This window comes from Lagenorhynchus albirostris, chromosome 19 (genome assembly GCF_949774975.1).
Source record: "Lagenorhynchus albirostris chromosome 19, mLagAlb1.1, whole genome shotgun sequence".
In the NCBI taxonomy this organism is placed as follows: Eukaryota; Metazoa; Chordata; class Mammalia; order Artiodactyla; family Delphinidae; genus Lagenorhynchus; species Lagenorhynchus albirostris.
The window spans coordinates 54,005,697-54,018,133 of NC_083113.1; the positions used below are offsets into that span (position 1 = coordinate 54,005,697).

The following is a 12,437-nucleotide window of genomic DNA, read 5'->3' on the forward strand; positions in this document are numbered from 1 at the left end:
TTACTGAGACTGATTGTCATGCAGCCAAGGCCACACAGCGAGGAAGGTGATAGGCCCTGAATTCAAGCCCAGGTCTGACTCCCAATCCTGAGCTCCCGCCACCAGGTCACCACAACTGGGACTTATCAAGGCTAGTCCACGTGGGCAGTCAGTGAACTCGCCCAGGTGGACGTTGTCGTAATCATCCTCTTAGGCTTGCAGATGAGACATGAGAGGTTCAGAGAGGTGCGGCCACCTGCTCAGGGTCACACAGCCGATAAAGCAGCAGCAGTGCTGTTTGCACCCAGGTCTTCTAAATCTACATCCCCAGTGTGCCTTCCACTGCCCTGCATAGCCTGTGCCCATGGGCTGGCTGTGATCTTGCCTTGCCCTCTGTGTGCTGGAGAATGCGGGCGCATCATTGATTCATTGAATATTTATCGAGCGCTATCTGCTAACCTAGTGCAGGAGGTTCAACAGGGAACAAAACAAAGTCCCTGCCCTCATGGGGCTTATAATCTAGCAGGGAAGACAGACAGAAGACAGATAGATACGTAGATACACTTAGGCTAAAGAGCGTGAAGATGAACTACCAGGGGCTAGAGAGTGGCAGGGGTGGGAGGGGGAGTGTGGGCTGTTTTTAGGGAAGCTCCTCTGAGGAGGTGACGCCGAGCACAGAGCGCAGTGTAGTGAGAGAGAAGCCAGGCAGAGAGAACAGACAGTGCAAAGGCCCTGAGGAGGGACGATCCGGTGGATGCCTGGCTGATGTGAATGAACGTTTGCTGGCTCGCAGATCCTAACCTGGGTCTTAGGGAGACAGGCTTTGTGTATTTTTCCCCTCAGCATAAGAAGCTGGGCCCCCGAGGCGACGTGGATGTCAACGTGGAGGACAAGAAAGATGAACACAGGCAGCAGGGTGAACTGTACATGTGGGATTCCATCGACCAGGTGCGTCTTCTCGCGCCCCTTCTCAGAGCCCTGAATGTGTTACGGCCTGCTGGAGAGCTCCGGGAGGATTCCTGTCTCACTCCCACTTTGTGCCAAGTGAATTTGTCATTTTAAGGAAAGTATTTCTCTTTTGCATCATTAGTGTTTTATTTTGAAGTAATTTTATATTCAATGTAACATACTCTAGATTCTCACACACATACAAGCACAGAGAGTTCTCATACGTGCTTCACCCAGTTTCCCCAAATAGTAACATCCTCTGTAACCAGAGTATAATTATCATAACGAGGAATTGAACATTGGGCACAATACTACCAACTAATTTGTGGACCTCATTCCAGTTTGTCCGCTCATGTCCTTTTTCTGACCCAGGATGCAATCTCGGATGTGATAATGCAGTTCGTTGTCCTAACCCCTTAGTGTCCTCCAATCTGAGGCAGTTCCACTGGAAACATTATTACTGTTATTTTTGGCCGAGCCACGTGGCTTGCAGGATCTTAGTTCCCCTGACCAGGGATCCAACCTGGGACCCCCTGCAGGGGAAGCGCAGAGTCCTAACCACTGGACTGCCAGGGGAGTCCCAAGGAAACATTATTTTTTGATGGGAATGAGGCATTTTGAATGTTAATGCCACTTCTGATATCCCATAACCTAACATGGCAATCTATTTGAGTAGGTATTGATCAATTCATTGATTCACTGATTGAAGTGTATTTGATTTACAATGGTATGTTAGTTTCAGGTGTACAGCAAAGTGATTCAGTTATATATATATGTATGTATTTCAGATTATTTTCCATTATAGGTTATTACAAGATACTGAATATAGTTCCCTGTGCTATACAGTAGGTCTGTTGCTTATCTATTTTATGTGTAGTAGTTTGTATCTGTTAATCCCATATTCCTAATGTATTCCTCCCCGCAACGTTCCCCTTTGGTAACCCTAAGCTTGTTTTCTGTCTGTGAGTCTGCTTCTGTTTTGTGTTTAGGTTCATTTGCATTATTTTTTAGATTCTACATATTAAGTGGTATCATGTTATGTTTGTCTTTCTGCATTTGAGTATGTTTTTACATGTCTATTCTTATATTCTAGGAATAAAAATTAAAAATGGTTGAAATTTAAATATAGAATGAAGTCACATTTAAATGTTGAAGAAAGGGTCTCTAGACAGGCTGGCTGAGAAATCCTGAAAGTCTTAAAAAATGGGTGAAATAGAAAAAGACAGTCGTGAGGACACACACACAGAAAACAATCCCATCATTCGTAAAAGCCTTCAGATTAAAGGAATACAATACTACGTTGTGTCAACGCTTAGACACCCTGAATAAAGAAGCCCTGAAAATGCCAGAAGAACCCCAGAATAAATAGATGCTTTAAAAGAAATGTCTCACAGGGGATCGAATTCTGTGAAACCACCATAAATGGCTCCAAGAGTGGGAAAGGCGAGTCCCCAGTGGATGCTGGGGTGATGCCAGGCAGGGGCCTTGGGCCTCAGAGTTGATGGAGCAGGGACTTTGGGGAAGCCCTAACGCTGGTTTCACTTTGTAGAAATGGACTCGGCACTACTGTGCCATTGCTGATGCCAAGCTGTCCTTCAGCGATGACATTGAACAGACTATGGAAGATGAACAGCCCCCGGTAGGTGGACACCTCCTGTAATGCTGCTCTCACCCGGTGGCCGGCAGGCCCGGACATGCTCAGTCCAAGGAGCTGCCTCTTCGGGTACCAAGGCGTGCCTGGCTCTTCTCGGATTGGCTGGCTGGCCCATGTGCTTAGCCAGTGAGGTTCAGGTGTCTTTCCTGCTCTCTGAAAGGCGTGCTTGGCCTGTGCTCCCTGGGGAGGATGGGGACATTTGGATGTTCTGTCCAGCCTTACCCACTAGCCTGTTCCTGGCTCTCCTGCCCTCTCCCCCGGGGCTGCTGGTCATCCTTGGTACTGTCCCTTGAGTGCAGCCCCCACGGTATTATGGCTCTCAGGCTTCCTGTACAGCAGAGTTGAGGGCTGTACTGGGGACCCCTTATCCCGGGACTCAGAACTCCAGGAGGCCACCACAAATGGGGAGGTGTCAGGAGTAGGTGGCTGGGGGGTGGGGAGGGCAGTGGAGGGCTGGCTTCCCGGACCTCTCGGGGTAAAAGTGAGCTGAGGCCGTTTTTGGTCTGTTGCCCAGTCCAGTCTGTTATTCAGGAATCAGCATACACAGAGGGACTAGCCTGATGATACTGGGGGTCTGGTCCGGGTTTTCAGAAACCCCTCCTCTCCTTGCGGCCCAGGATATAGCCCCCACGGAGCTGCATTTCGGGGAGAAGTGGTTCCACAAGAAGGTGGAGAAGAGGACAAGCGCCGAGAAGCTGCTGCAGGAATACTGCGCCGAGACGGGGGGCAAGGATGGGACCTTCTTGGTGCGGGAGAGCGAGACATACCCCAATGACTACACCCTGTCCTTCTGGTAATGGCCGTCTTCCCCGGGGCACGCGCCTTCTCCTCGCAGCTGGTGGGGTGGGGTGCCGTGACGCAAGTGGTGGCAGCTTAGGCCAGGCTTGGGTGGGGCTGGGCTGGAAACCCAGACTTTATTTAGTGAGCTGTGTGGGGCAAGACTTGGGTGAGGGCCCCCAAACTTAGTCAACAAGATTAGCGATATTTCAGTGCAGTATTTAAAATTGTAAAGTGGCCTTACGGAACTGTGGGTGAGGCTGTATTGACTCATCACTGACTCAGTCACTCAGTCATCTGTGCATGAATTCATCAAAAGATATTTATTTATTGGGTCCTTGCTCTGTGCTAGGCACAGTGACTTAGCAGTGACAGACAGACAGGGTCCTTGTCCTGATGGAGATTAGAGTTTCAGGAGGGAGATGAACAGTGGAAAAGGAATCAGGCAAATGATACATAATTCTCGTTGTGACGTGTGCAGTGGGAAATGCGCAAGACGTTATGAAAGTCTGTAAGAGAGGGGTCTCGTGTGATGTTGGGAGAATAATCCAGGAAGACTTCCTGAAAGAGGTGGTGTTTAAACTGCGACCTGAAGGATAAAAGTTCTAATATTAACAACATACAAATAATCGCGACAGCTAACGCCTGTAAGATGCTACCCAGGTACCAGGCAGCGTTCCGAGCACATGCTGTGTGTGATCTCGTTTCATCCTCAGGACATCTCTGTGAGGAGGATACTATCATTGTCCCTGTTGGACCACTAGGGTAATAATAGGGAGACTCAGAGAGGACAGGTCACTTGTTCACTGTCACTTAGCTCCTCAGTGGCAGAGTCAGGATTGGAACCTAGGCTGTCTGGCTCCAGAGGAACAGTTACGTAGGTAAAAGGGGACGGCGGGTAGAGGAAGTAGGTAGAATGGTCTGGAATCCAGCCCCAAGGATCAACTTGTGTGAAAGCACTGGGCCGGTGCTAAGAGCAGACGGAGGCTTGTGTGGCCGCACGTAGCGTCCACTCCTGGGGCCCCGGCTGCAGCTGTGGCCCACCCTGTGCTCTCTGCCGTACCGGCCGCGGGAAGGGCCAGCCGGCCGGGCCTGGGCTCTGACGTGGTCCCTCTCCCGGCAGGCGGTCGGGCCGCGTCCAGCACTGCCGGATCCGCTCCACCATGGAGGGCGGGACCCTGAAGTATTACCTGACTGACAACCTCATGTTCACCAGCATCTATGCCCTCATCCAGCACTACAGCGAGACGCACCTGCGCTGTGCCGAGTTCGAGCTCCGACTCACCGACCCAGTTCCCAACCCCAGCCCGCACGAGTCGAAGCCGTACGTGTGCCCTGTGCTCTGGGGGCGCGACTGCGTTCACGGATCAGAAACACCAGCCTGGAGGGTGTGCTGGGGCCCAGATTCCCACGGGGCGCCTCACCCGGGCCCACCGGGGTCTCTTGCAGTTCCCCAGGGCGGCCGCTGTCCAGTTACCTATGGCCTGTTTCTCTCTCCTCTCCCTCTCCCTCTCCTTTCCTTTCTTCTCCTTTATCTTCGTGGTCGTGAGGTCTTGAGCGTTGATTTTCAGAGATAATTTTGGCCTGGTGTTACTGTTTTCTGTCCAAGCTCGTTCCTTTTGGTCTGAAAGCGAAAAAATAATTGTCAAGTGAGTATCAGTTAGGCCTTGCAAAGGGTTGACTAGTTGTGAAAAGCAAAGAGTAATTTTTAAGCAGAAGGCTGCTCAAATGCACATTTCACAGGAGGCCATGTAGCTATGACACCTTTATTTTTTACTTTTCTTGTCCATATTCAGATGGATTGCCATAAAATTTGCTATTTCACATCTTTAAAAACAACCTAAAAACCCTATTCCCTATCTTTTCTGCCTCTGCTGTTCTGAGACACTGTGGTGACTGTGCCACCCTCTGTTGCTTGGGTCGGGGGTGGGTAAAGATGTAAGTTGATTTATTCGCTTATGCTCCAAGCAGACCCACTACATGAACGCTTCACCCAAACTGTGTCTGGGTGATCTTTTTAAAAACTTCTGTCTTCAGAGGTGATTTCGGAAGTGGAGGCCCACTGTGTAATTTCCGTGGTGGGTTCCAGGGCCGTGTCTCAGGCATCCCGGGAACCCACCGTTTCCTCCTCTGCTGCCGGTCTCAGCGGCCTCTCCCTTGGCCATTTTCCCGGCCCTGTGCTGCAGGTGGTACTATGACGGGCTGAGCCGTGGAGAAGCGGAGGACATGCTGATGAGGGTTCCCCGGGATGGGGCCTTCCTGATCCGGAAGCGGGAAGGTTCTGACTCCTACGCCATCACCTTCAGGTAGGTGCACGGGCTGGAGCCCACTGTGTGCTCTGCAGAGACGGCTTGGGAAGGGCAGGTGTGGAGAACAAAGGGGGAACTGCAGGTGGAGGCTGAGCTCTGTGTCCTCCGCCCAGGGTGTCTGTCAACCACGACGATGGCGATAGTAAAGAGCGAGAGCAGACTATACTGACGTGTGCTTTCAGTGTGCTGGGCGCTGGTCTGTATTCTCAGGAGCATTGTGTTTTATATTAATTCATCTCATCTTCCAACGACTGTGGGATCAGCATGACCGTGATCCCTACTTTTCAGAGGAGGAAACTGAGGCACAGGGAGATTAAATAACCTGCTTGAAACAAGCAGTCTGTGAGTGGTGGAGCTGGAATTCGAACCCAGGCAGCCCTGGCAACCCAGATGGCTGATGTTGTAGATGTTGTTTCCTCCCATCCACAGTTGACACCCCACTGCCAGTGGTTGTATGGACCAACCATTTCTAGGAGTGTGGTTCTCTACGTTAATTCTACCCCAAGATGCCCAATTCCTCCAATTTCTACCAACAGCAATGTGAGGGAGGTTCAGACCCAGTTCGTCATACTTTCCCTCTGTCTCCCCATTTTCAGGGTTTCCCTGTGTATTCTTGATGATGGTAATAGAATGCTGGCTACCAGATATTGAGTTCCTAACTGATGTTTGGGACACTGGGCTGCCTTCAAGGCCTCACCTGTTCGAGGCCATCACTGTAGCCCATGAGGGGTAGATCCAGTTATTACAAGTAAGGAAAGGGAGGCCCAGAGAGGTTAATTGACCTGTCTAAAGCCACACAGCCGCATCCTAGGCTGCGTCAGGGTTTCAGACTCAGGCCTGTCCTCCTCCAGAGCCTGCGTGCTTTACTGCGAGGTCTAAGCAAGAGGCTTGTGGGCCAAATTGGGCCTCTGGGTGTTTTGCTCAGCCTGCACGGTGATGTTAAAAACGGAGAAGCTTTACCTGGAAATTCAGATTGCTTCTCATGAGAAATGGAAGGAGCTGGAAGCTCTGGGCCCACGGTTCCCCGTGGTGAAGGTGGTTACCGGCAGCACAGTCGGGGCCCTGGTGTGCTAGCCTGCTCCTGTCCTCCCTTTCCTGTTGCCCTCACCCATCCCCCTTGTATACTGTTCCAGTCTGCCCCCCATCCCCCCATTAGCCCCGAGCTGCCTTCTTGGGGGTGGTGATGGTCATTATCACTGCTGTTTATTGAGGACCTACTGTGTCCCAGCTCCATCCAGCGTGGCTCTTTTGTGCTTTGTGCCGCCAACAGAGGGGTGTCTTTGCTCTTTTCCCCACAACTCTTTACGGTGCCTGCTACCCCTGGATGGGAGTTGAATGCGTTTAATTGAATCTGTGCTGTACCAGGCACTGGGCTGGACGTTGGGGGTCGCATTGTGCTATAGTCTGTCGTCAGTCGGGGTGCTTCTGGGTGCAAGGGACAGAAACCAAACTCTGTGGCTGAAAGAAAAAAGGTGGGGATTTAGTGGCTACAGGCTGAGAGGCCCAAGAGGTGAAACTGGCCTCCAACACACTCGGATACAAGCCTCGTCTGTGACCCTCAGGAGACTAGCTCTGAGCATCTCGGTGTTATGCTCCATTGGCTCTGTTCTCACTTGACCTTGAGGTGCCAGGACAGCGTCCACAGAGAGGATGAGTCTTGTGAGGTACTCCCACTGGCCCCTGCTTGAGCCCGGTAACTTGATTCTGATTGGGCACCTTCAAGCTGGCGATGAGGTTGGGGTCACTGGAAATGCATGGATGAAGCGGCGGGCTCCCAGATTGATACTCAGCTTATATACATCCACCGTGTTCTGCTTGCACATCTGTCCTCCCCATGAGATTGGAGGCACCCTGAGAGCTGGAGGTTTTCTTTTTTAGAAATCAATAAATGTTTGATAAGCCCCTGCTCTGGGTCAGGTCTAGAAATTCAGGAGCGATAAAAACAGCCCAGCCCTTGCTCTCATGAGGCCAGTGGCCTGGTGGGGATGAGAGGTGTCATCACAGGACTTACAAGGGACTCCCCTTCTTCCTTCCTCCCTCCCCCCATATATCTGTGGGGGTACTTCTTCTGTACCAGGCGCCGTTCTAGGCCCTGGGAACATATACTAACCTTCTGTATGGATTTCCACAGGAGGGAAGTGTCTGCTTTCAAATGCATGCAAAGAGACGAGGTTGTTTTCTGGGTGTGAGTGGTGGGAGGCGCCCCTCCATGGGATGAGGGGCTTCATCGCGAAGCTAAGCCCTCAGGCGTTAGTGTTCACTGGCTCGTAGCAACACACTCCGGGAGGCTCATACTCCAGCCCTGTTCTCCCATTTTGATTGTTCTGTCTCCCAGGGCAGTTTTGGCTTGCCTGTGTATATTTTCCCAACCATCCATTTCTTTAGTTTCTTCTGGGTGCCAGACACCTTGCAAAGGGCTTACCCTGGGTTACCTAACAGACAGCAGTCCTGACACTTACCTTGAGACAGAAGCTGTGCATCCCCAGATCTGTGCATGATGAAACTGAGGCTCAGGGAGGTTACCTGAGGCTCAGGGAGGTTACCTGCTCTGAACCTCGGTACCCCAGAGCCTCCCTGCCCTGCGGAGCTTTTGTATAAAGTTTTAAAATTAATTTTTCACTACGTAAGTATATTAGCCTTATAAAAAATTAAGATACTGCAGTGAAAGCTAAAGCCCCCTATGGTCTTTGCCATCTCAATCTTTGTTTTGGTAGAAAGCACAGTTTTGTAACTAGCGTCTCCATCAAGACTCAAAAAAAATTTTTTTTTACACACATATGTATGTACCTGTGGGAAATATATAGCGCCATTCTGTTAGTGGTATTTTGTTCCGTTAAAAAAAATACAAATAGGATCATACTATAGCTGCATTCTGCAACTTGTTTTATTTACTCAGCAGTATTTCTTTTCTTTTTTAAAATAAATATTTAATAAAATATCATTGCACGTAAGCTACTGAAGAAGTAGTCTCCTAGCATTTTTTTTTTTTAAAATAGGAGTTTTGGAAGAAATGGCTTAACGGGATGTATTTTTTAAAACAGTAAAAAAATGTCTGTTAAGGTGCAAAATTTTTAAGAGAAGTAGTTTGAGCATAGTAACTATTTCTGTTGCAGTTTTCAAGTGCTCTTGGCTGTAAAGTTAGGGTCAAACTTACTGTCACAGATATTTCTGTTCTTGCTGATAAAAGCTAGTAAGACTGAGGATTCTATTTTCTTTTGGATTTTTTTCTGCCTCTTGTTTCAAATAGGTGAGGAAATAAAAGATTTGTTTCCCCTTTTGGAAAAAAAAATTCCATTTGTGCACTAGTTGGACCACTAAAGATAAGATTTAAGGATTTGGGCATCAAGTCCCAGAGTTCTCGAGTAGAGATGGGCTAATGTTTTCTATAAAGGATCAAAGGATAAATATTTTAGGCCTTGCAGGCCAGTTGGTCTCTGTTGCAACTGCTCAGCTCTGCCGTTGCAGAGTGAAAGCAGCCACAGGCAGTACATAAACAGATGAACATGGCTGTGCGTCAATAAAACTTTATTTACAAAAACAGGAGAGGGGGGTGGATTTAATCTGTGGGCCATAGTTTTCTGGCCCTGATCTGGACACTGGGGTGTTCTGTAGTCAAGTCCTATAGTTGGGGAGGAAGGGAAGGGCCAGAGGAGCTATAGCTGTTGAGTCACTCTGAAGTGTTTCTTCTGAGGTACCGGTTCTTCTGTATCTGATTTGCAAAGACCTACATCCTTGTATTCCATGGGAGGGCTGTGTGCTCTTCATTTATTTGGTCCCCTAGGTTGGATGACTAGGTTGTTTCTAATTGGTGGGCTTATATGGCCACCATCTGGCTGCCAGGATGTCAGCACCATGTGGTCTCCCCCCAGGGCCAGGGGCAAGGTGAAGCACTGTCGCATCAACCGGGACGGCCGGCACTTCGTGCTGGGCACCTCCGCCTACTTCGAGAGCCTCGTGGAGCTGGTCAGCTACTACGAGAAGCACGCACTCTACCGGAAGATGAAACTGCGCTACCCCGTGACCCCCGAGCTCCTGGAGCGCTACAATATGGTAGGTGGTTGACTCACTCGAGATTGGGTGGAATATCTTGTCTGAGGTTACGATTCATCTGTTTGTTCATTCAGCAAACCTTTCCTGAGCACTTACGTGTGTCCCACACGGCTCTACGTCCAACAGCGTGGACAAAGACCCTGCCCTTGGGCTCTTACAGTCTAGTGTAGGGGAGACAGACAACAAATGAAATTTAAAAAAATATACAGAGCATGTATCAGCTGGTGGGTGATAAGTGCTATGGAGAAAAACACACTGAGCAGGTGAATAAGTGGATAGAGCGATGGGGAAGGGGCTGCACTTCTCAAGGGTGCCCGGGAAGATCTCGCTGACAAGGAGACATGTGGGCAGACACAGGAGGTGGAGGAGGGAGCCCGCAGCTATGAGGAAGAAGAAAGAACAGCCAGTGCAAAGGTCCTGAGGTGAGAGCGTGCCTGAAGGCACAGAAAGGAAGCTGCTGTGGCTGGTGAGTGAGCCAGGGCGGGGGCAGAACTAAATAAGGATAGAACTGCATGGTGTAGGGCCACTGTGAGACACGGGCTTTTATTCTGAGCCGTTGGGAGGGTTCTGAGCAGACAAGACAGCCGATCTGATTACCATGTCTCAGTTCCTATCAGATAGAGTCATTAACTTACTGAAAAGAGATTTACTGTGCACCAACCATGTGCCAGGAACTGTTCTAGATACTGGGAGTATGGTGGAACACCATCGGCCGCTGGGAAATTTGGGCTCTAGAAAAGGGAGCTGGGTGACACACACGCACCGGGCAGGGTGAGTTACAACGAAGAAGAGAAAACAGGATGGTGTGCTAAGGGATGGGGCACTTCGTTAGACTGGGGCCACAGAGGTGGGAGCAGGCCTCCTGCAGAGGGTGAGAAGGGAGCCCAGGGAGCAGACTGGCCGGGAAGCTGTGCAGAGGCCAGTTCCGGGGGTGGGGGAGCAGGCGTGCACGAGACGGGAATGTGGCTGGTGGGGCTAAAGGCCAGTGAGAGAGGCAGAGGAAGGGCAGGAGGGATCTTCAGTGTGTGCTGGTGGAGGTTTACCCACCTCTCTGTGAAACAAAGCCCTGGTTTGTGGCATCTGCCAATTTCTGTGGTGTAAATACTCCCACGGCGGCCAGCGTCAAGCTGGTGACGTTGAGTGGCGGTCAGGAAGAGCGGTGAGCTCGCTCCAGCACACCACTGGATCTCAGGGTGTGTGTTCTCTTCTTACGTAGGAGCACAGTGCCTGGCACAGTGTAGGCCCGCATGGGGACCGCTCTCATTTTGGGGTAAAATTTCCAAGTTTGGGGGAACTTCTTAATAGCTTTTTACTGTCTCCACCCGCAAGGTGAGTAAACGATGAGGTTTCAGCTCTTCTCCTGGAGAGCAAGAAACCACAAAGGTGCGTAGCATCCTTGTTCTAAGGAAGGGCTGTCCCGGGAGCTTGGATGGCTCCATTTATTTTTCTCTCTTCTTTTTCAGGAAAGAGATATAAACTCCCTCTATGACGTCAGCAGGATGTACGTGGATCCCAGTGAAATCAGTCCTTCCATGGTACGGTGCCGAACTTCCAATTCACGCTATTCCTTAGTCGCTAGATTGACATGGGGCCCACCCCCAAGTTAAAAGAGGGTAAGGGAGCATTTTGGAAAACTTGGCCCCCCATAATGTTTTTTTGAGAAGAAACTGATGATTGACAATACGACATCTAGTTTCAGGGAAGAGGTTAATAGAATTCCATCCAAACGCGACTGTGTTTTGCTAAAATTCTGAAGTTTGATGAACCACCTTTGGGCCACACAGCTTCTAATTAAAAGTCTTTCACATGTTTCTTGCTGAGTGACTGAGCCTGTGGTGTTCATAAATTCATTTGGTTCAGTGACCTCTTTGCAGTGCAAACGGTATCTTACATTCCCACCCCAGCTGCTCTGTAATTTCATGCAGGTGGGCCTGGATTTTTACTGTTAGCCTGCAGCTCCTGGTTTCATCTCAAATTCAGTTTGAGCCTGCGGCGAATTTTCTGTTTGGGGGGGCTGTCTGGTACACGATTAGTGTACAGTTCTCACTTAGGAAGGGGCCCTGCTGGTGGGCTCTGTAGAAATCCAGAGAGAAATTTGTTTAAACTTATAATCCTTGGCCAATGCAAATCCCTTTCAGCAAGAAGTGAAGTCTTGAAAAGTTGTGGGTGAATGGAACTGGGTGTGAAAGGCATTAGGGGACTTGGCTAAATAGCAAAGACTTTTATTAGAAGTGACAGATGCTTTGGTTATGAGAACGACATGGCCTCATGTCAGCCAGGTGTCAGGGTTTGGTGGAGGCCACGGTAAACTGGGGACACACAGCCCATCTCAAGGGCAGCCGCCCCCCGTTAGGAGTCGATGGCTGCCTTTCCAGAGATCAGGCTGGGTCTTCTGATTTCTCGAGACAAGCCAGTAATCTGGATGTTTGAGGTGAAATCTCCCCATTATAAAATCCTGGCAACTAAACCAAGTTGTAGAGAAAGTCTTCCTACACTCAGTGAGCCAAGTAAGACATGATTGTATGCAGAATTTGATCGCAAGCTGCCAGACCATGGTGAGTGCTTCAAAATAAAATTATTATTACTGTGACTGAAAAAATGATGTAACAATTAAAGAAAACACTTTGAAAGCAAGAAAAAGAACCAGCCCTGGTCTCACCATCCCAGTGCAGTAGCTGTCTGCGTCTCTGGGTGTTCCGTCCCTTCTCGTCTTTGTTCGC

General features: G+C 49.7%; 1 protein-coding gene across 1 annotated transcript in view; it reads left to right on the forward strand.

The window, feature by feature from the left end:
• The window catches only part of PLCG2 (phospholipase C gamma 2), a 146,045-nt gene that overhangs the window by 100,508 nt on the left and 33,100 nt on the right, over positions 1-12,437 (forward strand). Inside the window, exons 15-21 of the mRNA XM_060131083.1 lie at positions 823-927; positions 2,477-2,566; positions 3,199-3,374; positions 4,482-4,682; positions 5,545-5,664; positions 9,537-9,717; positions 11,181-11,252. Coding sequence (XP_059987066.1) covers positions 823-927; positions 2,477-2,566; positions 3,199-3,374; positions 4,482-4,682; positions 5,545-5,664; positions 9,537-9,717; positions 11,181-11,252 — 945 coding nt within the window. The remainder of the gene's footprint in view (positions 1-822; positions 928-2,476; positions 2,567-3,198; positions 3,375-4,481; positions 4,683-5,544; positions 5,665-9,536; positions 9,718-11,180; positions 11,253-12,437) is intronic.